The sequence below is a fragment of the Macaca thibetana genome, chromosome 8 (genome assembly GCF_024542745.1).
Source record: "Macaca thibetana thibetana isolate TM-01 chromosome 8, ASM2454274v1, whole genome shotgun sequence".
Taxonomy (NCBI): domain Eukaryota; kingdom Metazoa; phylum Chordata; class Mammalia; order Primates; family Cercopithecidae; genus Macaca; species Macaca thibetana.
The window spans coordinates 112,923,305-112,948,078 of record NC_065585.1 but is presented as its reverse complement, the minus strand read 5'-3'; the positions used below and the strand labels follow the sequence as shown (position 1 = coordinate 112,948,078).

General features: G+C 46.7%; 3 protein-coding genes across 6 annotated transcripts in view; 2 read left to right on the top strand and 1 right to left on the bottom strand.

Moving 5' to 3' along the window:
* Positions 1 to 8,413, top strand: part of RBPMS (RNA binding protein, mRNA processing factor) — a 188,256-nt gene extending 179,843 nt beyond the window's left edge. For 2 of the 3 annotated variants that reach the window (XM_050802551.1, XM_050802553.1), the window contains exons 9-10: positions 2,140 to 2,243; positions 6,808 to 6,924. The gene's annotated coding sequence lies outside the window, so the exon portion shown is untranslated. Of the gene's footprint in view, positions 1 to 2,139; positions 2,244 to 6,807 lie in introns of all 3 variants that reach the window. The other variant, XM_050802552.1, reaches the window with a different exon arrangement.
* Positions 1 to 24,774, top strand: part of SMIM18 (small integral membrane protein 18) — a 577,762-nt gene that overhangs the window by 493,113 nt on the left and 59,875 nt on the right. The window lies entirely within an intron of this gene.
* The window catches only part of GTF2E2 (general transcription factor IIE subunit 2), a 381,513-nt gene continuing 370,716 nt past the window's right edge, over positions 13,978 to 24,774 (bottom strand). Inside the window, exons 8-9 of one of the 2 annotated variants that reach the window (XM_050802546.1) lie at positions 16,051 to 16,166; positions 13,978 to 14,489 (exon numbers count right to left, since the gene is read on the bottom strand). In XM_050802546.1, the coding sequence (XP_050658503.1) occupies positions 14,373 to 14,489; positions 16,051 to 16,166 (233 nt within the window). In that variant the 3' untranslated portion in view covers positions 13,978 to 14,372. Of the gene's footprint in view, positions 14,490 to 16,050; positions 16,167 to 24,774 lie in introns of those variants that run through there. The other variant, XR_007728420.1, reaches the window with a different exon arrangement.

Sequence of the window (24,774 nt, the reverse complement as noted above, 5' to 3'; positions counted from 1 at the left end):
TGCTGTGTGGTGGGGCCGGCACTTCTGTGCCTTCTGCTTCGAGGTAGCAGAGCAGTCAGGGTCCGCCTGAGAAGGTGACATCTCAGCAAAGACCTAGAACTTCGCCAGCTTTATGCGGGGTTTCTTTGTCAGAACACACTCCTTTAGTGAGGTGTGGAAAACATTTAACTCCTGTAATCTTAAAGTAAATGGACTGGAAGTACAGCAGGCGTGGCTCCTGTGCGGCACTAAGGAATCACTGGGAGAGCGCGCAGGGCCCTCAGAGACCTTTCTCCACTTCCCCAGTGAGGAGACGCAAGCCTGGTTCTGCGATTCCTTCCAGCTCTGGGGTCTGTTACAGTTCCCATCTGAGTTCTAAAGTTGGGGTGGGCCTGAAGACCCCCCTTGCTGCCAGTCCTGTGGATGTGGTGGGTGCCCCTCCAGCCACCACTGTCCTCTGGACTGTGCCACATCACAAGCACTTACCAAGCTCCTCTGCAAACCACGTGACAACCAAATGCAGCGAAAGTTGCAGCCCCCAACCTGCTCCTGCCCGTTGTCTGTTTTCTGTGGCTCTGTCTGGAGTCCTTGGAGCCTCCTGAGCATGTGCACCAGCAGCGCTGCCTGACTTCCCTGGAGGAAGTTCACAGAGGGCAGCCACAAGTTCAGACCGGGCCATGGGGCCGGGGGCTGCACGACTCCTGAGAGCAGTTCCTGGCCGGACTCTGGCTCATGTCACTGCCCCACCCCAGGGAACCCCGGGGGTGCAGACAGCTGTTGTTGAGGTCCCACGAGCAGGTTGTCCCCTATGCTCCTGGGGACATGGAGGAGAGGGAGGGTCCCAAGATCCCAGTACTTGTATGAGTCGCACTGATTAGCTGAAGCCCAGAGACTTCTTAATCCTAAAAATGCAGCCTCCCGGGAGGCGGGGCCTGGCTCTGCAGCTCTGGGTGACTCGTGCTCTCCCTCCCGTGTGGAGGGGCTGGAGAGGTTGGGTGAGCTGATAGGTTTCATGTGCAAAGATAATTATTTTCCTGTTCTCATAACCCAACTTTTACTAGGAAACTAGAATCACATCTCATGTTGTATAGTGAAGCTCTGGGGAAAATATTTTCTTCCTTAAATCTGAGGAGAGAGATGTCCTAGGGAGGCAGTCTTCAGGCTCACCCTTGATTCCAGAGCTGGGTTTCAGCACAGGCAGTCCCCTCCCCCTGAAGAGTCCCGGTGGGGCCACTCGGAGGTGCCAGGAGAGCCAGTGCCACCTTTCTGGGGAACCCGGACAGTGCGCAGCAGTGCATTATGCGCTCCAGTTCTCAAAGCCTCGCGTACTGGACACGGTCGGTCTGCAGTAAGGGAGATCTGAGAAGCGCTAGTGGGAAATAGACCGCTGCTGTCCACATGCAGGGAATTGGGCTTCCTTCCCTGGTGGAATCCTTGCTCTAACCAGCCGGCTCGGGGACAGCTGTGCTTGCAGGGGGAATATTAGAAACCGATTCTTCGCTGGGTCTTTGCACCTTCGTATTTCAAAATTCTTAGACCCTAGGGAGTAGCCAGATGGGTTCACAAATGTGCATCCTTTTAGTTTTTGTTTTCCAGGAGGTGCTTGGAGCAAAGTTTAGTCCTTGGTGCCTGTGACAGACAGGGATTTCTTATGGCCTTGGGCTGACCAAAGCTGCTGTGTTTCGAAGCCTCCTGGAGGCAGTTGTTTGTGGATCTTGCTGTTGGAGGCCTCAGGTCCCATGCCTTTCCCCTGCAGGGCTTTTGGACGGTCCTCGGGGTCTAGGCCACAGCCCTTGGGATGCAACCACAGAGATGTGGGTGCAGAGTCCTGCTTGCTGGGCCCGCAGCCTCCTAGTGCACCCTCAGTGAAGAGTTCACATGCTTTTCTTGGAATATCCTTCCTTGCTGGCCCCCAGGAGTCTCCTCTCACTTGCTCCACCAACTCCTCAGTGTGTTTTCCTGGCTGAGAGCTTTTCATGTCGCATATCCAAGGCCATCCTGCAACAGCCTCTCATCCTCAGCTCAGCAGCAGAGGCCTTTGATCTCTTTTGTCGTTGCCTCTCGGCTCTCTGCCCTCAGAACAGGCCGGTGTTCAAGACCAAGGCAGCCCCAAGTGGATTTGACTGTGCACCGTTAACAGGTGATCTTTCTCCATCCCAGGTCCCAGTTGTGTGATGGCGGCTGCAATCTGTCTTGTGGGTATTAATGCAATCTTCAGTGGTGGCTACTGTTCTCTAGCTGTTCTACAAAACTGGAGCATGCTGGTGAGTAACAGAGTCAGGGCTAAACCAGCCCTCAGAGGGGCGGCATGACCTGGGTGGGGCACGGCGGTGTTGGCCAGTGTGAACACATGGGAACTGTGGGCCTCTGGGGGTGGGGTCTGGCATTCCAGGTGTTCGTGCCCCTCCACCCCGGGTGATTCTGCCCGGAGCTCTTTAACATCTGCTCCAACACGGCCTGCCGAGGGAAGGTCATCCCAGGACAGCAACTAAAACGTTTTTAAAGTGCCTCACCCCAGTATTTGGGTACCATGAACATGTGGCTATCCGGCAGCACCTGGAGTGAGGGGATTCCACCTAAGGAAATGTTACTGAAATGAAGCTTTTCCCTTTAAGTGTCACCTTTTTTGGGGGAAATTAATCATTTTGTTGGAAATTGTTTCAGATGTAATGTGTATATCCCCCCATCTTATTAATCCAGTTATACTGAGTATGATCAGCCATTTCTTGATGACTTGGAGACACAGGATAATTACCCTTGGGCATGACTGAATCATAGAATTCTCAGTGAATTTCTCCAGACTGTGGGCCTTTTAGTAGGTCATGATTTTTTGGTGATCTGTCTTTTCAGTCGGTATCACCTGTCACTCCTCAGTTCGTTAGCTACTAGCAGAAATGTAGTCTAAAAAAAATCCTCATGTAGCATCCCCAGAGGTGACCTTGCTGCTGGGTCTCTGGAAAGCCTGGCTTAGAGCGGCAGGAACGCCAGGGGCAAGTCTGTGGCGGTTTATGTCTCAGCCTAAATAAAGCGGCAGGCAGCATCCCTCTGAGGGGCCTGTAAAAAAAGATGGATCCGAAAGGAACAAGATTCCTGCTACGGACAGAGAACCAAGCAGTTCTGGCCAAGGAGGTGGGACCGCATTTGAGGGGCTTAAGTCACTTCATACTCTGACAGTACCTCTCAGTGCCCACCCAGGAGCAGGCATTAGGTGTGTGCTCCGCTAGGGAGCCTGCCTCCCACCACCCCAGGCAGCTTTCCGACAGGGAGCTGGACCCTGCACTTGGGGCATTTTTCCCAGGGCGCCTGTTTCTTGCACTAACCCAAGCTTTTTTCACATCACATACGGCAGCTGGGTCTATCCCACTAGGCCCACGGCCTTCTAGCGTGTTAGCTGTTCCTTTTGTCATGGCTCTTAACAGTCATCACTCACGCAAACGTTTTTAAAAGACATGATTTTGTTCTTCCTCCTGGGGATATTTAAAAGTCATTTAAGCCACTTACACATTTTTTTCCACTTACACTAAGTTTTGAATGCTGGTTAGACGTCACGATTTTTTTTTTTTTGAGACGGAGTCTCGCTCTGTCATCCAGGCTGGAGTGCAGTGGCGCTATGTTGGCTCACTGCAAGCTCCGCCTCCTGGGTTCACGCCATTCTCCTGCCTCAGCTTCCCGTGTAGCTGGGACTACAGGCGCCCGCCACCGCACCCGGCTAATTTTTTGTATTTTTAGTAGAGACAGGGTTTTACCGTGTTAGCCAGGATGCTCTCGATCTCCTGACCTCATGATCCGCCCATCTCGGCCTCCCAAAGTGCTGGCATTACAGGCGTGAGCCACCGCGCCCGGCCGACGTCATGATTTTTAAATGCAGCAAGTCAACCAAAGTATCAACAATGCAAGGAGCAGGGGAGCTTTCCTGGCAGGCCATGGAAGGGTCTAGTGACGGAGGGCAGGTCTGGGTCACAGTCCTGGGGCAGCTGAGGGTCAGGTTGCAGATGCCCCGGATGTGCCCGAGAGCGTGGCGACAGCCAGCACGGAGGGGCGCCGTGGCCTTCTCAGCACCGTGTGTTAAGGTGGGGCTCACCATTTCTTGGGGCCTTGCCTGGGATACAGGGGCAAGTTTGGAGGGGGCTTTTCTCTTCCCAAATCGGAGGTCAGACGACACTGCTTATGTGACCTACCCTTGTAGAGCAGAGATGGGCCACTCTCCATGGGCCCCCAGGGCTGGAGTGGAGCTCCAAACTGCACACGGGCCCTTAGAGGCTTCAGAGAGCGTGAACTTTTTCAGTGACATGTTTGAAAATCTCTATTACAAATTTTATCAGTGCCTGATGTTTTTGAAGATGAAGCTGACAGGTATTAAATGAAAACTGAAGCTGTTAACTAGGAACCTTTGCCACATGATAGTCCACGTTTCTTTGGAGTTGGGGGAGAATATTCCTTATCTGACTTGGTAATGAGGAATCATGGGAAACTCTTGGGGAAGGAATCCTCAGGAATTAGGTCAAGGAGCCACAGATGGATCAAGGGAGTCTTTCCTCTGGGAGAACAATCTCCTAAGGCACTGGACCGAGACCCTGACTGGGTGCGAAGAGACCGCAGAGTGAGGGGCAGGTAGCGAGCATCCTGACCCCAGGCCCATCTGCCCTTGCGTTCTGAGTTCCACCAGAGACCCGAAATGCAGTGTTTTAGAATTGTGTAATATTCTTTAAGAGACCAGGAGACATTCTTCAGTGTCTTCAAACTGGGACTGTTCCCACTTACCTGAGATAAGGAGATTTGCTTCCTGTCTTGACATCCCATCACCTGTGTGTCATAGTCGGCCCCTTCCAGGAAGACCCCGCAAGAAGAACCTGCTCCTCATCAGAGCCTTATGTGTTCCCCACCCTGAGCCCGCATCCCTCCGCGGGGCTGTGTTCCGGGATGTCTTTGGATTCTGTTTAAAATGTCCTTGTTAAGACATTCCAAGGTTTGAACTCCGCTCCTAGCTAAACCTCTTCCTTGTTTACAGGGACTGAAATAGCCACATTCTGACCTTCTGTTCAGTCTGGGATCATCTGTGGTAGTGTGACTACATTCCTTTCCCATACGAGGATCTCATTTACACAGCAGTTATGGAAGGGCCAGAAAACTAGACTTGCTCCCGCCCTCCTCCTGCCCATGTTCCTTTTCCCTTCAGATTAGCCCTCCTAGGCAGCCATTCCGCAGCCGCCTGGGTCATTACCCAGGAAAGCTGGAGGCGCCACATCCCCCTCATCAGGGCCATGCCTACCCAGGGAGGGCTCAGGGTGCCTCTGGGCTGGTGTGCAGAACCCAAAGTGGGTCCTCACCCTTAGTGTCCTGCTCCCAGGCCAGATGTCATCAACCCCAGGGGCCCGTGTCTCGGTGCCACATGCCATAAATGACCCATCACTCCTGTTTTGTGTGTCCTACAGTCTAAGTGTTTGGAGGGTTTGCATTTGGGCCACCTGCAAGTGACTGTGTCTGGAATTTCAGGAGGAGGAGAGGGTGTCAGGAAAATAATGCAAGATCATCCCTGTGGAAGCCAAAGTGCCCTGGTCAGTGAGAACCCCTGCGAGGAGCTTAGAGGAGGAAGCCCTTAGGCCAGAGAGATTGGAGGCGTGAGTTCTGAAAGACAGTGGGGCCTGTATGTGCTGAGGGGACTAGAACAGAAGAGAGGAAGTAAGAAGAGGCACAGCACGCTTTTGCTGAAAGTAGCCTGCGGCCAGGCTTTTGAAGGCCTTGAAGGATGTGTTAGGGATTTGGAAGCCATTGGAAAGATAAGCAGAGGTGGAGAGTGATTTAGGAATGTTGTCTTGCTGCCTGAAGCAAAGTGGATGAAGATTGAAGGTAGGAGCACACATCCGCACCGGCGGCCCTAAGATGGTGGAGTGGAAGGAGCAGATGAGCCGAGAGGACAGGAGAGGAGGTTGGTGTAAAAGGGCAGAGACAGGGCAGGGGTGCACAGGGATGAGTCTGGATTGGGCTGCCTTGAGGGCTGTCTACAGGAAGCATACTTAAGCGGATGTGCTAGAACTGTATTATTTGCCACAACCTGAAGAGAGACAGGCAAGTATTAGCTTCCCGTCACAGAGATATGGAGTATCCATGGCCCGCTGTGGCAAGCTCTGCCTGGCCTGCCCATGCTCCGCTGGCCGTTACTACCGCTATCCACTCGTACTGTCGTCCAAAAACTGGGAAGTGAAAAAGGTGTATTGGGTCACAGGTCAGATCCAAGTTGGACAGATTTGGTTTGTATAGAAAGGAACATTTACAAGCTCATCCCGTACACTATGTTTCAGTGGTCACCTAAATATTCTTATTTCAGGACTTTAAACACATTTTCCCAAATCTAACTTGGGACAAAATCTAACTTGGGACACTTAGATAGGTTATCAGTAATTATCTGTTTTCTTTATAGCCTCTTTCTGCACACAAATAAGCATCTCCCTGTACAAAATTCTAGCATATGCTGAGCTGATTGCCTTCTGCATACACCTTTTCTACAACTTCTCAAACGTGTGAGACATGCTGGTAAGATGGCAGGAAAAGGAGTGACCGAATAATACAATATAGCTGAGATGTGTTTCAAGAAAACCTCTGGGCCAGGGTCGGGCTCTGTGAGTGGGAGTCAAGGACTTGCCCCATATATCTCATCAAGGTGAGACCACTGACACGTGTGTGTGTGGTCAGTAAATGTGTTGTATACATACGTCTGCACACTGTCATCTAAGCCATCGTTCTCCCATCCACAGCCTCTCCAGGACAAAGCCATCACAACCAGGGAGCGGTTGACACCTGCTCTCCTAACATGTTTTCTTTCTGTTTCAGGCTTGAAAAAACCTTGCCCAGTTTTGATCCCTTCAAGACTCTGCCACAGCCTCTATCACACATCTGTTTTTCTCGAAGAAAAAATATAATAAAAATGTTTTACTCTTTTACACTGTATAATTATAAGAAATAGCGTGTTATTTGTGAATGCATGGTCTGAAATTTCTGTACAGTTTGGAGATATTTTCAAACGAAACGTAAGAGAAGTCAACAATAAAACCAAGAAAAGTGAGTATTTTTATACCAAACATTTTAAGTATGCTGGGATGGACAATCTTACACTGGGTTGGATCACAGTTTTTGTGCTTGACTTTTGAATGCTTGTAATTAAAAATATCTATTTTTTTCCTCTGAAGTAAGTTGCATGTTTGAGGCATGTTTCCAGATATCAAAATTTCCTGAATTGTATTGTGAATATATAGAAATCTGTGCCTGGCCGAAGTCCAGGGTAAATTAGTAGGTGGTAGGTGTTAGAAACAGAACTGTTATCTGCAGTGTTAGGTCTAGGATCCCAGTTCTAGTAGGACAGCCCTGCAAGACAATCAACCAGAAGCCTCCAGGAGCTTCTACCTATGGCTTATTCACAACTGGGCAAGAAAACATCGTTGGTAAGAACTGCGGAGTGTGCCCTTAGAAAGCCCTGGCAGCTCCGGCTGTGACTGTATCAACTGTGTGCCAAGTGTGAGTTTGTACAGTTTTATGTTTCCACTCTCCTGTACGTGTAAGCCACTTGATGCCTAACCCACCTTCCACAAGCCAGCCCCGCATCCCTCTCCCCCAGTGGAAGCGCAGAGCCTGCCTCACTGGTAACGGAAAACCTTGGCTTGGGAGGCCAGCCCTGGCCCATAAAGGGGCTGGCTATGCCCAACCCGCTTGGGTGCAGTGGGCAGCTCATGTCTCTATCTCCAAAGTGATGTTTGGAAAACATTGGCTGAATTGAGCTGGTATTCCCAACTCTTGCGGCACTAGGCCAAACCGACCAAATCCCATGAGCTCCCAAATGGCGTCTGCTCACTGTGAGACAAGATGCCACACCGCACAGGAGACGGAGGCAGTGGGCATTTGGAACCAGTTCTGTTCAGACTTCGTCAAAGCCAAAGTCAGTCTGGTGGTGTCAGTTGACATCTCCAGAGTTCATGACAGCTCAACCTCTCCCCTTGTACAGAAGCCATTTGTAAAATCACGTTGACCTAAATTCAGCTGCCAAACACAATCAGTCTTTTCCTATTGATCTGCTCGGCTTACGTTGAAAATTTCAATGTCATGATTACCTGGTTGGTTTGGGTTTTTGTTTTGTTATTTTCCATTGGAAATAAAGATGTCAAGAAGCTTTTAAAGGTCACCACAAAAAAACCAAGGCCAGGAGTGAAGGGCTCTTTCTTAGCGTAAATAAGGGGAAAGGGCAGTTAGCTCGGGGACTTGTGACGGATCCACTTTGGTGTTCAAGGACCTGCTTATGCCCTCAGTGCCACTCGGTCTTGGTGAGATGCCTGTGCTCCTCTACGGCACACAGCTGCTTCTGCACAGTCTCTTCTGCTTCCATAACTGTTTAAAGGTACTTTTCTATTGTCATTTTTAAAAAATAAAGTGTTTATTCCAGCTCTCACACCATTGCTTGACAAATTCTTTTTTAGCAAGACCAACTACATGTATCCCACACTGCAGACAAGAGGCCAGCAGATTTCCTTCCCATTTTCAGGCTTCGGCAGAGCTAAGCATTGGCCATTGAGCTTAGGCACAAAGAGATTAAAGGAGGAAGCAGACACCAGGGAGAGCCAGAGAATAAGCCTGCAAAGGCACGACCACAGCGGCTGGTGAGCTAAAAGGACACCAGAGGCAGAGGGACCTCAAGGGAGGTCCCTCATCTACCTCAGCCTACAAAGCTTGACTCAGGATTTTCTGAGTTATATTAAAATGTCACTTAGGCATTCTGCTGACTTAAATATATCTTACGCCAGGCATGGTGGCTCACACCTGTAATGCCAACACTGGGAAGCTGAGGCAGGAGGCTTGCTTGATCCCAGGAGTTTTGAGACCAGCCTGGACAATGTAGCAAGACCCTGTTTCTACAATTTTAACATTAGCCAGGTGCACTAGGACCTGTGGTCCTAGCTACTCAGGAGACCGAGAAGGAAGGACAGCTTGAGCCCAAGAGGTCGAGGCTGCAGTGAGCCATGACTCACTCAAGCCTTGGCAGCAGGACAAGACCCTGTCTCTAAAACCATATTTAAGAAAAAAAAAAAAGAAAGTGGAAAACCAGGCACCAATTGCCAAGACAATTGTGTTTTATATACACTCTCACCTACTCTTTTTCCCTCAAAAGGAGAAAGCAAAAAAATAGTGCTTACATCCAAGCAGTGGCAACAACCATTACTGCGTCTTGCTGGGCACTGAGATGACTCGCAGTTAGGCTCTCACAGCCTGCCTGCAGAGGGGCCTAGCCACCACATGCAGGCTGTGTCCACTGCCTTCCAACTCAAGTAACTAGAAGGTCAAAAGCTTTCCTGGGCCCAGGCTTAGAAGGCCACGCCAGCATGGCTCTCAGGCCGGCTTGATCTGCCTTTGGTCCACCTGTGAGCTCCAACTCAGGCGCCAGAGATTGGCCAAACAGCTAAGGAATAGAGGCTAGTGAGCTCTTAAGGGGCTCTGCTGCCTCAGGACTGCCCGGACTCCATCCCAGCCAGTCACTGGCTGAACACAGTCACCTATGATTTTTTACAGGAGGCCTTGGGATGGACGAGCGCTCCGATCTTCCCCATGCTGATGATAGTCATTTCGTGATGTGCAAGTGACAAGCCTGGATGGCATTTACTAACCTAGTGTGACCTCCAAATACATTTCCACTCACCAGTCAAATACCAGCTTCATTAGGGTCTGTGCAAAGTTATCCTTTTTGTCACTACTGAACAGGAATGAATGCAGTATGTCTTTTGGAATCAAGAACTTGGAATAAGAAAAAGGCACGCTGTTGCCTCTTGCTCCCATGCAAAATGTCCCAATTTGTTGGCTCCAGAAAGATGGTAACTAAGCCCATCTTTTTGTGTGATTACCAAATGAACCCTTCCTTGTTAATGTCGAACTGATATAACTATAAAAGTGGCATCTGAAATTAAATACCATGCTTTCCATGTCTATAACAAAATGACAAAGGAATTTGAAAAGAATCTTAACAGTTCACAAAATGAACATTATATTGCCAATTAATCACACCTGGGCTTCAGACTCACCTGGACCCAGGGCGTGTGTGTGTGTCCGCCCTACTTTCATGGACTAGCTTGCAATTGTTACTGGCCCATCCCTCCCCTGAATTCTGTGTTCCAATAGACAATAATCCTTGGTGTCTGTCAAGGTGACATAAAGAATTTTTTTTTAAGCGACAGGGTCTCACTATGTTGCCCAGACTGGAGTGCAGTGGCAGATTCATAGCTCACTTGCAGCCTCAAACTTCTGGACTCAAGCCATCCTCCCGCCGCAGCCTCCTGAGTAGCTGGGACTATAGGCACGTGCCACCGTGCCCAACTTCAACTAGTTGTTTCTGAGCACTTTGGGCAAGACACGATGTGTGCTAAGAATATGGACAGGTTCCCAAGAGCACTCCCACCCACCCAGTTGGAAGGTTCTGGCACACAGTTGCTCTCCTCTCCAATTCTTAAACCATTCTCTCCACACCCTCATGGCATAAAACAACTTTACAGCCTGCATAGAAAACCAAAGAATATTCATTACCAGTGAGGTGTTATCTAAAACACTCATCCTCAAAAACTGCCTCTCCTAAAACTAACTATGATACTGAAAAACTATGTTGTCAGCAATTTGATCAAGAGCCCTAAACTAGGAAATTTCAGTAGCTGCCACTGTAAAGCTGTGTGTCCCTGCTGCAGAACATCCCAGATGGAACTAATATTAACTCTTGTGTGAACTGGCCTGGTTCTGTAGCTACCCAGTCCTGAGAGGTGCCAGTGCGCTGTGAGAACTAGGTCCCCCTGCAGCTCTCCAGCGAACCTGACACTTTCCTCTTCCTGACCCTCAGTTCAAACCACATTCACTCCTACTTGGGGGGTGGGGGAGGAGGCAGCTCTTCCTACAAACCGTAATAATTTGCTGGTAAATATAAACAAAACAGTGAGGCCTTCCATTCTCCACTGTTCACATATATCTCACCTATGGACGATCTGAGGGGAAGAGAAAATTCGGGTCCTTGTGTTCCACTTGTCCAGCTGAGAAATTCTTGTGGAACTCTGCCCATGGTCGTTAATTCCAAGTTAGGAACTCGGGCCAAATGCTTAAAGTCAACCCAAACTTCTGAGCAAAAAGGAGGGCCTAAATGCAATGAGAAATGATGCACGAGTTTGTAAATAAAAGATTTACCTGGCCAAAGAGTGCTTTTTTCTTAAAACCAGAACACAGGCCTTGGCATGGGGGCTTGGCAGGCACTTCAAAACCTCACAGTCACCACCCGGGAGACAAACCTGCTCTCGGCGCTTCTAGAGCTGGTCCTGCCTAAATCAGTCTCATCTTCTATGCCTCAGAAAATCACTATTAACTAAGAATCCGGAAACTGATAAACCAAATACCCTCGTCCCACAAAACCGTCCCCACTCAGAATCCCATTCTGCTGCTAGAGATTTCCAACAGCTCACAGATGAAGCTGGGGCTGTCCACTCGCAGTCCCTTGAACGCTGGGGCTGGGAGGATGGGATGCCCCCCGCCGCCTTCCCACTAAGCCTCTGCTCAACAGGCGTCAAGTGCCGCTCTGTCCCCCAGGTCCCACCATCATCCGGCCACATTTACAGGCTGTGACAGCAGCAGCCAAATGTTCATTTTTTACACTCTGTCCAGGCTTGACTACATTTCTCTTAGCTATCTCCTAAAAGCCTCACATCATGGCGATGAATTATAGATCAAATGCACTCCCGACTGTCACACCCTCTTAACTCACCCAGCCGTGCCGTTCCCACGTGCTTCTAAATGGACAGCAGAGCCAGCAGAAACGGGCAGAGGGGAGAACACGACTTCAACTTGGTGTTTCTGGCGGATATGTTTTCAGACACCCAGAAGAACTGCGAAGAGACAGCTCTCTCTGTGCAGCATCCCTCGGACGCTGCAGACCTGGTTCCAGGCCATCGCAATAAAGCAGACATCACAGGAAACTGGGTCACACAAATGTGTTGGTTTCCCAGTGCATATTAAAATGTTTATGCTACATGATAGTAGAAAGCGAGCAATAGCATTATGTCTTAAAGAACTCAATTATATACTTTAATTTTAAAATGTATTATTGCTTAAAAAAATGCCAACAAAGTGAGCACATGCTGTTGGAAAAACGGCACCAACAGATCTGCTTGAAGCGGGTTCCCACAAACCTTCAATTTGGAAAAGAAACTCCATAGTATCCGTGAAGACATATAAAGCAAAGCACAATAAAATGAGGTGTGCCTGTAATATGACCGTCCAACACAACTAAACTTCCATCAGTGTTCCCACAAACACTGTATCCTCCTCAACACGTCACCAGAGGATGCAACCCCAGTACCTTGAGATGGGGTACACGGAGGATTTGCTCTTCCATTAGTAGACAAAGTGGATCGAAGCTTAATAAAAGAAACTAAGTGAATGAGATAAAGCTACGGAATTTTGTGAGCACAGCAATTCAGTGAGTCACTTCATTTTGCTAGATCTTCATTTCTGAAATGAGCTTTAGACAAAATAACTGACATCAATTATCAGGCCAGCCCACGAAGTACAGTTCAGCACAGGCATTGCTAGAAGTCACAACCAATACACAACTGGGAGTAAGCGCCTTACCACAGAGAGGGAGGCCCCGAGGCCCATCTCCCTGCAAAGCAGGTGAGATGTCCAAACTGCACTTCCAGACCTGGCCCATAAAATGAGATGGAGTGTGGAGATCACAAAAGTAGGTACCTACCTGGAGATGAGCTAACTCTAGATTTTTCACAGGAAAGCTAGTTTCATGCCATAAGATATTAAAGCTCTTCCTTACCAGAAAAAAACCTGATACAAAGCAAGACAGGCTATATTTCCTGTGTTCTAAATTATCGTGGGAACCTCAGTTACATCCTCTCCTGCCACGTTTTCGAGCTTGGAGGTAAGAAAGAGGTAAAGTAAACAGATGACGCTGTAAAGGGATGAAAGGTAAGTAGAAAAGAGAAACCAACTGAAAAAGCAAAAAGGCTCCTTGTCATCTGCACAAAGCACTTCCTGCTCTGGGTTTCCATCATGCCTTTTCTGAGAACCACCACCTCGTTTCCTGATCCACTACGTCCCATGCTGTGACAGGAGGACCATGACCACCAGCGCAAAGGACCACAGCAGAACATAAAGAGTGCAGGTGAGGAAAATGCAAACTTCGCCGTGGAAAGCAGGAACCACGTGAATTTCCCGTGAGTCACCCTCACTCCTTTAAAGAACGCTCACATATTTGATAATGGCTCTCATGAGCTGGGCCAGTGACAGGGTGACAGGGGGCATCTCCACCAGAAGAACCTCGGGTCAGGCCACATGAGGGTGGGGACGTGGTATAGCTGACGTTTAGGTTGGCAAGGAGACTCTACCCAGGCTTGCCATCCTGGAATTTACCAACCCAAGAAGCTGGACACTGATGCTTTTTTTTTTTTTTTTTTTTTTTTTGAGACAGAGTCTCGTTCTGTCCCCCAGGCTGGAGTGCAGTGGCACCATCTCAGCTCACTGTAACCTCCACCTCCCGGGTTCAAGGGATTCTCCTGCCTCAACCTCCCAAGTAGCTGGGACTACAGGCGTGTGCCACCACACCCAGCTCATTTTTATATTTTTAGTAGAGACGGGGTTTCACCATGTTGGCCAGGATGGTCTCAATCTCTTAACCTCATGATCCGCCTGCCTCAGCCTCCCAAAGTGCTGGGATTACAGGCGTGAACCAGCTTGCCCGGCTGACACTGATGCTTCTTTTTAAAAGAAAACATTAACAGTGACATCCAGCACCTCTTTATTGCTCAGCTTGCTAACAAGCGGCACACCTGTGTTCCAGTGGTGAAATCCGTGTACTCAGCAACACAGTGCAGGCTGCAGGCTTCATCACATCCCCAGCACGGGACCTGTGGCAATCAGAGACCGGAGCTGCTTCCTGCCATTTCCAAGAATGAAAAGAAACAGAATTCACTAACATCTTAAAAATCCTTCTACAATGATTTTATTATAAATATGTTATTTTGGAATAAACAAATACTGCATTCAAGACTATGGGCAAACTTGCTCTAAAGTAACAAACGAGGAAGAAAGGAACCAGGAACCATTTAGAAGGGAAGAAAAATACAGCAAAGACACCTGCATGCCACACACAGCGCCTTTCTCCCAGGGAGTAACAGGTTAACAGGGAACGTCACATTGCCCATGAGCCCATTCTACTCAAATAAGCTTTGAGTTTGGTAATTTGCACTTGGTCTGTAAACTGAACTGCTCCTCTCCGCAGCCGCAAGCAGCAGATGGGAAGACAGTCTTCAGACCCCAAGCATCAGCAGGAACGCTCTTGATTGTGTATCTGTGACTCTGTTCCAGGGCAAAGCTGTTCCCTATTTGCCGGAAGTAATGTCAGAGTAATCCTTCAGCACTCCAGCCAAGTGTTCGTTATGAGTCTTAAAGCGTCGCTTTTTCTGTGAAGCAGGCTTTTTCCTTCTCTGAATAGGGGCCTAAAGGAAAAGGTAAAAACAGTTAGAAACCACAGCTGCTCCGAGGGGTGGTGTGGTCAGGATATTCTGAGCATGACCAGATGCCAGCGGCTGAGGATGCCGGGTCTGGACCCTGCTCCTGCTCTGCCGCCCAGCAGCACACACAGGGCACAGCACACGCCCTGACCAGACCCCGGGCCTCTGTTCCCCTGAGATGCAGACGCCATCGGAAATGAAGGAGCAGGCACAAAAACCTATCAAAACGATTCTAGGCACTAAGTCAAACAAAAGGGGCGGTGAAGCCCTTCAGCTGTCTCTGTCATCAGGTTTAAAAACGTATCCACCATTACCGATTTTAAAAAGATCTGAAGAGGCCGGGCGCGGTGGCTCAAGCCTGTAATCCCAGCACTTTGGGAGGCCGAGGCGGGTGGATCACGAGGTCAGGAGATCGAGACTATCCTGGCTAACATGGTGAAACCCCGTCTCTACTAAAAATACAAAAAAAAAAAAAACTAGCCGGGCGTGGTGGCAGGCGCCTGTAGTCTCAGCTACTTGGGAGGCTGAGGCGGGAGAATGGCGTGAACCCGGGAGGCGGAGCTTGCAGTGAGCCGAGATCACGCCACTGCACTCCAGCCTGGGAGACACAGCGAGACTCCGTCTCAAAAAAAAAAAAAAAAAAAAAAAAAATATGAAGAAAACATGGCAAAATCCTGAGAAAGGAGGGGCACATGAAGGTTTGTAATATTCTCTTATTCTTTTCTATATATTTCAAATATTAGCATCACATGATGAAAAAAATCAACAAATGAGACAATAATAGGAAATCATGAAGGGCTACAATTACACTCATTTGTGGAAAGAGATTGACAGTAAAGCTTCCCTTTTGGTGAGTCCTAAAAATTCACCGAACACACATCCCCACCCCACACCCCAGAAAGACACAGGTGACAAGCTACAAAGCATGACAGTGGACAAGGAAAGCGGGGAGGGGCACAGCGCTGCTAACAAGGGTGCTGGCGAATCATCCCCCTGGGCTTTGTTCTTGGACTACAGATTTTATTTGCTGGTACAAGACAATGTAAAAGTCATCATTTAATGACTAACATCCCCTGAGCGCAGGATTTAGAAACTATACAGACAAAATATCTGGTTCCTAAGGGACCTGAAAGTCACAACGGCAGAACCAGGCACCAGGACGGCGAGGCTCACAGAGCAGGGGAGGGCCCCCCGTTCAAGTCTGAAAGGTTGTGCAGATCAAGGCGCAGCCTCCCTTTAAGAATGAGAAGGGCCTGTAGCAGCTTAGAGTCGGAGGGTGGGGAACACGCAGGCCCTGGAAGGTTCCACATGGCTGGACCTCAAGAGCAGGACTGCTTGGGAAGAGCTGGGTGTGGAAAGGCACTCACAGGCCTGGAGCAGCACCGAAGGCAGGTCTGCAGCCCTGCAATACCTTAGATATGACCTGGGCTGCCCACACTGAAAAACAATGGCAGGGAACGACTCCCGGCTCTTCAGAGGGCAGAAAGCGGAGCAGGCAACAGTTCCCAGGGCGGGGGATTAAGCTGCTTTGCTAGAGATTACGCACCACTTTCTTTGGTCCAGATTCCTGCATGGAAGAAATACCCTGTCGCTTCAGATATTCTTCAATTTTCTCCTCGTCCATGGAATCCACAGTGACACTCCTCCACAGTTTCTGAAATTCTGTACCAAAGAGACACCAGTTATTTTACAACACATTTTTACAAACTACAGCATCTTGATGATCAAAATCCAGGCTTCAGTGTTATCTCCTCTGGATCCAAATGAGCACATCTGAGATGTCATCATGAAACAAGTCAGGGCAAAACATCCACGTGTGGGACACGGTGCAGGGAAGGGCCTGGAGACAGAACTGCACCCACGCAGCCCCCGACAGTGGGGCTGTTTCTAGAGGCCGGCAAATAAGGGCTACTGCAATGGAGCTGCCCTGCTTTTCTGGGGAGGAAAGCCGTCGACACCCTCCTTTAATTCCTCTATTTGGGGCTAACAGCTTAGTTCCTGCTCAGCTCCCCTAAGCATGATACACTCATTCCTCTCTCACTGATAATAGAAAATAAGAAACGTGGAGGGAGATGGGAACTTAAGTTTCACAGAAATGAGGTTATTCAACAATTTATCTGCAAAAAAGACTACTGGAATCAAATAACCTGGGAACTGGTGACAAAGGAGGCATGAAAGAGAAAGGGGGGGTGGCTGAAATAGAAGCACTGTCTCACCCCCGCTCTGTAACACAAGGAGAAGTCCTGCCTGCATCTTGTCTTCAGAAACCTGTGGTCCCTCTGCCACATTTCTGCAACCAAGAGAGACCACAATTGGGAAGCATCCCAAATGAACATTATTTACATCTTACATTCTGCTCCTGAAGACAGGTTCTGATCACTGGTTTAATTATCAGCAGCTACTTTCAGACACAAAATCCTAAGACTTACGCACTCAGGAATGAAAAAAGGAAAAGCTCTCTGAGTCCCGAGGCTTCACAGAGCCTCCCGCTCACAACTGCCCCCCACACTGAGGGGACACACCTTCCCTTCCTTTCTTCCCAACCCAGACCCTCACCGGGCACTGCCCTCCTTTTCTTCCAGAGTCATGAACTTCCCACGGTCCGTTCACAAACGATAAATGAAGTAGGCACCCGATACTGTGCTGGGCCAGATTTCTTTCCTTTCCCTCTTTCCTTCCTCCCTCCCTTCTATTTCATTTCAGTACACGCTGCATGAAGCAAATGATGCCCACACAGGCAGGACTCTGGTGATACTGTGGAAATCTGTTTTCTGCCACCTACCCTGAAGCTTTTCATTGCAGGTGACCAATGGCAAAAGTGGCAAAATCTACTACAAATAATTCAACCTGAGCACAAAGTTATTTAAATCCAAAATGTCTCTAAATAAGATCTTTTAATTTCCATAGACACATTAGGGGTTCTTTCTACATTAGGGGTTCTACACACTCACTGAACGTTCATCTGCACACATTATGGACATGACCTAACTGATAACTGTGTGCATGATTGTCTCAGCCTCTGTAAGCTCCTTGAGAGCAGGGAGCTCTATTTCCATCTGGTTCCATGACATTTGGCACTGTACCGAGCACGACAGGTCCTCAGTGATTTGACTACTGAATGTATGAAACAGCATCACTGTCTACTACAGCCCAGACATCAATGATTTGACTACTGAATGTATGAAATACCATCATTGTCTACTACACCCTAGATGAGACAGACTGTTTTTCTTTTTTTAAAATTTATTTATTTTTGAGATAGGCTCTAGTTCTGTTGCCCAGGCTGGAAAGCAGTGGCGCAGTCTCAGCTCACTATAACCTCCACCTCCTGGGCTCAAGCGATCCTTCCACCTCAGCCTTCTGAGGGGCTGGGACCCAGGTACATACCACCATGCCCAGCTAAGTTGTTTTTGGGGGGCTTTGCCATGTTGCCCAGGCTGGGCTCAAACTCCTGAACTCAGGCAATCCACCTGCCTTGGCCCCCCGCAAAGTGCTGGGATTACAGGCAGCGAGTCACCATGTCTGGCCTATATTTTTCCTTTTACATTTTTAAACTTTTTAAAAATAATTTTACACTAACAAAAGGGTTACAAAATGAGTACACAGAGTTCCGATATGCCCTTTACCCAGCTTCCCCTAATGTTAACACTTTACATAATTGTATAATTATTGAAACTAACATGGATATATTACTATTAATTCATCAACAGACCTTGCTGAAACTTCAAGAGTCTGACCACCGATGCCCTTTTCCTGGCCCAGGATCCTGTAATCACCTGCCACATCTCTTTGGTCTCCTCCATTCTCTAAGTGTGGCCAGTCTTTGTTTCCCACTAGTCAGCTGTTTTATAGAAACTTCCATTTGGGTTTGTCTAGTATTTCCTCATTACTAGATTGAGGTTATGCAATTCTGGCGAGAACAACACAGTAACAAGCTTGTGCCCTTCTGGGGCACAGTAGCAAGCTACATAGTGTCAACATGGACCCGGGTAAATGCAGACCATCAGGCAAGGTGTTATCTCTCACGTTTCTCTGTCATGAAGCTATCAGTTTTTCCTCTGTAGTTAATAATTAATTGGAGAGAGATTTTCAGACTATACAAATACCCTGTTTCTCATATTATCACTAATTTTATCATAGCATCCATTGGTAGTGCTTACCTACAAAAATGATTACTTCTAAGTACCTACTGGCAAATTATTTCCAACATTCCTTCCATATATACTAAGTAGAATTCTACTATAATAGGTCGGGCACGGTGGCTCATGCCTGTAATCGTGCACTTTGAAAGGCCAAGGAGGGTGGATCATTCAAGGTCAGGAGTTCAAGACCAGCCTGGCCAACACGGCGAAACCGCATATCTACTAAAAATACAAAAATTAGCTGGACGTGGTGGTGAGTGCCTGTAATCCCAGCTACTCAGGAGGCTGAGGCAGGAGAATCACTGGAATCTGCAAGGCAGAGGTTGCAGTGGGCTGATATCGTGCCACTGTACTCCAGCCTGGGTAACAAGTGACTCCATCTCACAAACAAACAAACAAACAAAAAACCAAAGAGCTGCTCTTTCTTCAGTTCACTGTTTGTTTGTTGAGGCAGGGTCTCACTTTGTCACCTAGGCTGGAGTGCAGTGGCACAATCTCGGCTCACTGAAGCCTCAACTTCCTGGGCTCAAGCAATCCTCGTCCCTCAGCCTCCCAAGTGGCTGGGACTACAGGCGTGTGCCACCACGCCTGGCTAACTTTTGTATTTTTAATAGAGACAGGGTTTCATCATGCTGCCCAGGTTGGTCTCAAACATCTAGACTCAAGAGATCCACCTGCCTTAGTCTCCCAAAGTGCTGGGATTATAAGCCTGAGCCACTGTGCCCAACCTCCAGCTTGTTTTTCAATTATTTAATTTAGCAGAGACTCGTGGATATTACTGTATAGATTTATATCTACATATTTATTACACAGATAATCCATGACAATCAGTATTTATTTTGTGGTTCAAACATCCCAGCTCTAATCACTTAAGATTTCCTTCATGTTGGTTCCTATGTCCCTGACTTGTTTCCTTTTTTTTTTTTTTTTTTTTTTTTTTTTTTCAGTTTTTCTTCTTTCTCTCACTTTCTGGTACTAAAAGATGTTCCAGGCTCATCTTGTATTTCCCCTCATTTGGAATCAATCATTTCTTCAAGGATTCCTGACTCATTTTATTATAGAATGGTATTTAAAAACCAAGATCTACGTATTTTGGGTTTTAAAAAAATAGCAATCTCTTTTTTGAAAACAAAATGATCAAGGGACATCAAATTTAAAGGCAGACACTTCATTACGGCAGAAGACAGCCAAGTATCATGAAAGTCAGGTACCCTCTAAACTGTAAGGGTAAATAAAATCAGAACTGATTTAGAAATCTACTCTCTTAGCAGAAAAGAGGAGAAAACAGACTAGAATTTAAAAGTTCAGATTTGATCCTTTCATTTCAAAAGACCCTTCCTTGTCCCACGAGTTAAGAATAAAAAATTGTGTAACTGCCACAGAAGGGAAGAAAATGAGCCAACTTACCAATGAGGCTTTGCTTAAAATTCCCAAATAACGCACTCACATTCTGCCTGTGCTTAGCCCTTTCCTGTAAATGCAAAAGTGGCACAACAGTGTGGTCCAGGCCTCACAGCCAGACGGCCTGGCGGTGACCTCAGTTACCCCATTTCCTGCACAAAGTGGCACAAGTAACTTAATTTTTCTGCCTCCATTTCTTCATCTATAAAGTGAAGATAATAGTAATACCTGCCTCACTGAGCACGGTGGCTCACGCCTGTAATCCCAGCACTTTGGGAGGCCAAGACAGGTGGATCACCTGAGGTCGGGAGTTCGAGACCAGCCTGACCAACACGGAGAAACCCCATCTCTACTAAAAATACAAAATCAGCCAGGTGTGGTGGCACATGCCTATAGTCCCAGCTACTCGGGAGGCTGAGGAAGGAGAATCGCTTGAGTCCGGGAGGCAGAGGTTGCGGTGAGCTGAGATCGCACCACTGCACTCCAGCCTGGGCAACAAGAGCAAAACTCCATCTCAAAAATAATAATATTGATAGTAACAATAATAATACCTGCCTCATAGAATAGTGAGGATTAGAGGAGTTAAAGCACTGAGAATAATGCCTGCAAATGAAACAACATTATCTACACCTATTACTGTTATCATCAACATCTAACACCCATCCTCATTTTCTGGGTGCTGGTGTCTTTAATAAAGGCAATATAAAACATTTAAAAAGAGGATTGGCTACTAGACACAAAGTGATCTCACTTATGTAAAGTAGAAGAAACAAAAATTCTACAAATTTCTTAAAAAGCAAAAACACATACATATTAAATACATCGTGAAGATGTGGAAAATACACACCAATAGGTATCCCCAGAGAAAAGAATATAGTTTACTTAGAGAATTTTCAATTTTTTGCTCTACAGACTTGACAAAGGTTTTATTAACAATATGCAGAAATATTTGTGTATTGCTAGTGTAAAATTTCACATAAATAACCTAAAAATAAGGAGGATCATATTTACTAATAATTCACGCACTTGCCACTTTTTCTCAGCCCCACATTAGGCTGTGGTGTTCTAGTGTTAGCATTAAGGTACATCTTTGCCATTTAAAAAACAAGGTAGGCCAGGCCCCGTGGCTCATGCGTGTAATTCCAGAGCTTAGGGAGATGGAGGTGGGAAAATTGCTTGAGCCCAGAAGCTTAAGGCCAGCCTGGGCAATACATCGAGATCTCATCTCAAAAATTAAAAAAATGAGCCGGGCATGGTGGTGCTCGCCTGTAGTCCCAGCTACTCAGGAGAATGAGGTGGGAAGAGAGCTTGAACCCAGAAGTTCCACATTGTGAGCTACAATTGTGCCACTGCACTCCAGCCTGGGAGACAAAGACAGACCCTGTCTCTAAAACAACAACAAAACCAAATGCAGAATCTCAACCAGCAACACTCCATGCCTTCCTCCCTTTTCCTTTAACAACACGTGTTATTAACATGACTTTTTATCCTCAAAAGTGTCATTATATATCCACTTTGCAGTTCCAGAAAATAGGACATTTCTCGATTTACCTCACCTTCTAGTGATCTTACATTTGAAAAACTATCAAAATAATTTCTCTTGTGTGCTACAAAGAAAAATGCACCCCCACCCAAGATGTCCACATCTTAATCCCCAGTACTCGTGAATACATTACCATATATGGTAAAAAAGACTTTGGTGACTAAGAATCTTGAGATGAGGAGATCTCAAGATTTGGATTCTGAATTGGATGAATTAATAATACTGTTAAAATGTCCATACTATCCAAAGCGATCCACAGATTCAATTCAATCCCTTTAAAAATTCCAATGTCATTTTTCACATAAATAGAAAAAATAATTCTAAACGTCTAATGGAAACACACACAAAACAACTGATTAGCCAAGGCAATCTTGAGCAAAACAAATAAAATTAGAGGTACCACACTACTTCAAACCATATTATAATGCTACAGTAATCAAAAGAGCATGGGACTGGCATAAACAAAAGCCCAGAAATGAACCCATGCATTTACAATCAGTTGATCTTTGACAAAGGTGCCAAGAACATACAATGGGAAAAGGACAGTCTCTTCAATAAAGGGTGTCAGGAGAATGAAATGAGACCACTGTCTCACACCATATAGAAAAATCAACTCAAAATGGATTAAAGACTTAAACATAAGATCTGAACCTGTGAAAATACTACAAGAAAACAGAGGGAATACAATACAACACTGGTTAGGGCAATCATTTTTTGGATTTGACCCCAAAAGTTCAAGCAACAAAAGCAAACATAAACAACTGGGATTACAACAAATCAAAAAGCTTCAGCATGGCAAAGTAAACAGAGTGAAGAGACAACCTACAGGTTGGAAGAATATATTTGCAAGCAACACATCTAATATGGGGTTAATATACAAAATACAGGGCAGGTGCCACAGCTAATGCCTATAATCCCAGCACTTTGGGAGGCTGAGACAGGAAGATTGCTTGAGTCTAGGAGTTCGATACCAGCCTGGGCAATATAGTGAGACCTCGTCTGTACAAAAAAATGTTTTAAGATTAGCCAAGCTTGGCGGTGCACATCTGTAGTCCCAGCTACTCAGAAGGCTGAGAGGATCACTTGAGCCTGGGAGGTGGAGGCTGCAGCTATCCGCGATTGTGCCACTGAATTACAATCTGGGTGACAAAATGAGATGCTGCCTCCAAAAAAGAAAGATATATGTGTATATATATATATTTTTTTCCCATATATATGGAACTCAAAATAATAGCAAAAAAAAAAACAAAAAAAAAAAACCTGATTTAAACAATTGGCAAAAGACCTGAATATTGTCTGAAAGTTCAGAAATATTCAGAAATCCTGAAATGTCAGAAATATTCAGACATTTCTCAAAAGAAGATACACAAATGAGGCCAGGCACGGTGACTCATGCCTATAATCCCAGCACTTTGGGAGGCCAAGGTGTTAGGATCATCCGAGGTCAGGGGTTCTAGAGCAGTCTGGCCAACATGGTGAAACCCCATCTCTACTAAAAATACAAACTCAGCCGGGCATGGTGGCAGGCACCTGTAATTCCAGCTACTCGGGAGGCTGAGGCAGGAGAATCACTTGAACCCAAGATATGGAGGTTGCAGTCAGCCGAGATTGCGCCACTGCACTCCAGCCTGGGCAACAGAGCAAGACTCCATCTCAAAAAAAAAAAAAAAAAATACAAATGACCAACAGATATATGGCTCCTCATCACTAATCATTAGGGAAATGCAAATCAAAACCACAATGATTTCCAATTGGGGCAGAGACTTAAAGGAAAACGGAGAAAGAGAAGTACAATGAGCCATCACTTCGCACCTGTGAGAATGGTTATCATCAAAAAGACGAAAGATAAAATGCACTGATGAGGATGTGGCAAAGGGGACACCTGTACACTGTTGGTGGAGATGTAAATTGGTGTAGCCATTATGGAAAACTGTATGGAGTCCCCCCAAAAAACTAAAAACTGGATTCTCATTTGATCCAGCAATCCCACTTCTGGGTATTTATTCTAAGGACTTGAACTTAGTACGTTGAGGAGATGCATGCACTCCCATGTTCACTGCACCATTATTTACAACAGTCAAGATAAAGACTCAATCTAAGTGTCTATCAACAGATGAACGGATAACAAAAATATAATATATACACACACAATGGAATACTATTAGCCTTAAAAAAGAAAGAAATTCTGTCATTTGCAACAACATGAATAAACCTGGAGAACATTGTTAAATGAAATAAGCCAGGCACCAAATGACAAAAACCGCATGTTTTCACCTCTACATGGAATCTAAAACAATCAGAACTCAACAGAAGCAGAGAGTAGAATGATGGCTACTAGAGGCTAGGAGAAGGGGAATGAGAAGGTGTTGGTCCAAAGAAAAAAAGAATCTTGAGAGGCAGGTTATTCTGGATTATTTGAGCAGACCCAATGTAATCACAAGGCTCCTTATAAAGGTAAGAGGCAGGCAGGAGAGCCTGAGTCAAGGCAGAAGCAGAGATCAGAGTGATGCTGGGACATGAGCCAAGAAATCTCAGCAGCCTCTGGAAGCTGAAAAGGCAAGGAAATGAATTTCCCCACGAGTATCCAGCAGGTGCAGCCCTCTTTACCCATTTAAGACTTCTGAGCTCCAGAACAGTAAGATACTACATTTGTGTTGTTTTAAGCTGCAAAGTTTGTGGTAACATCTTATAGCAACAACAGGAAACTAATACACACTGCTTGAAATTTTTCTTTTTAAAAAAGTACTGGCCTGGCCAGGCACAGTGGCTCATGCCTGTAATCCCAGAACTTTTGGAGGCTGAGGCAGGCAGATCACGAGGTCAGGAGTTTGAGACCAGCCTGACCAATATGATGAAACCTCGTCTCCACTAACAATGCAAAAATTTAGCCAGGTGTGGTGGTGCGCACCTGTAATCACAGCTACTTACGAGGCTGAGACAGGAGAATTGCTTGAATCCAGGAGGCAGAGGTTGCAGTGAGCCCAGATTGCACCACTGCACTCCAGCCTGGGTGACAGAGCAAGACTCCAGCTCAAAAAAACAAAAAAGTATTGGCCCGGTGCAATGACTCACACCTGTAATCCCAGTACTTTGGGAGGCCAAGGTGGGAGGATCACTTGAAGCCAGGAGTTCAAGACCAGTCTGGGCAAAAGCGGGACCTCCATCTCTACAAAAAAAAAAATTA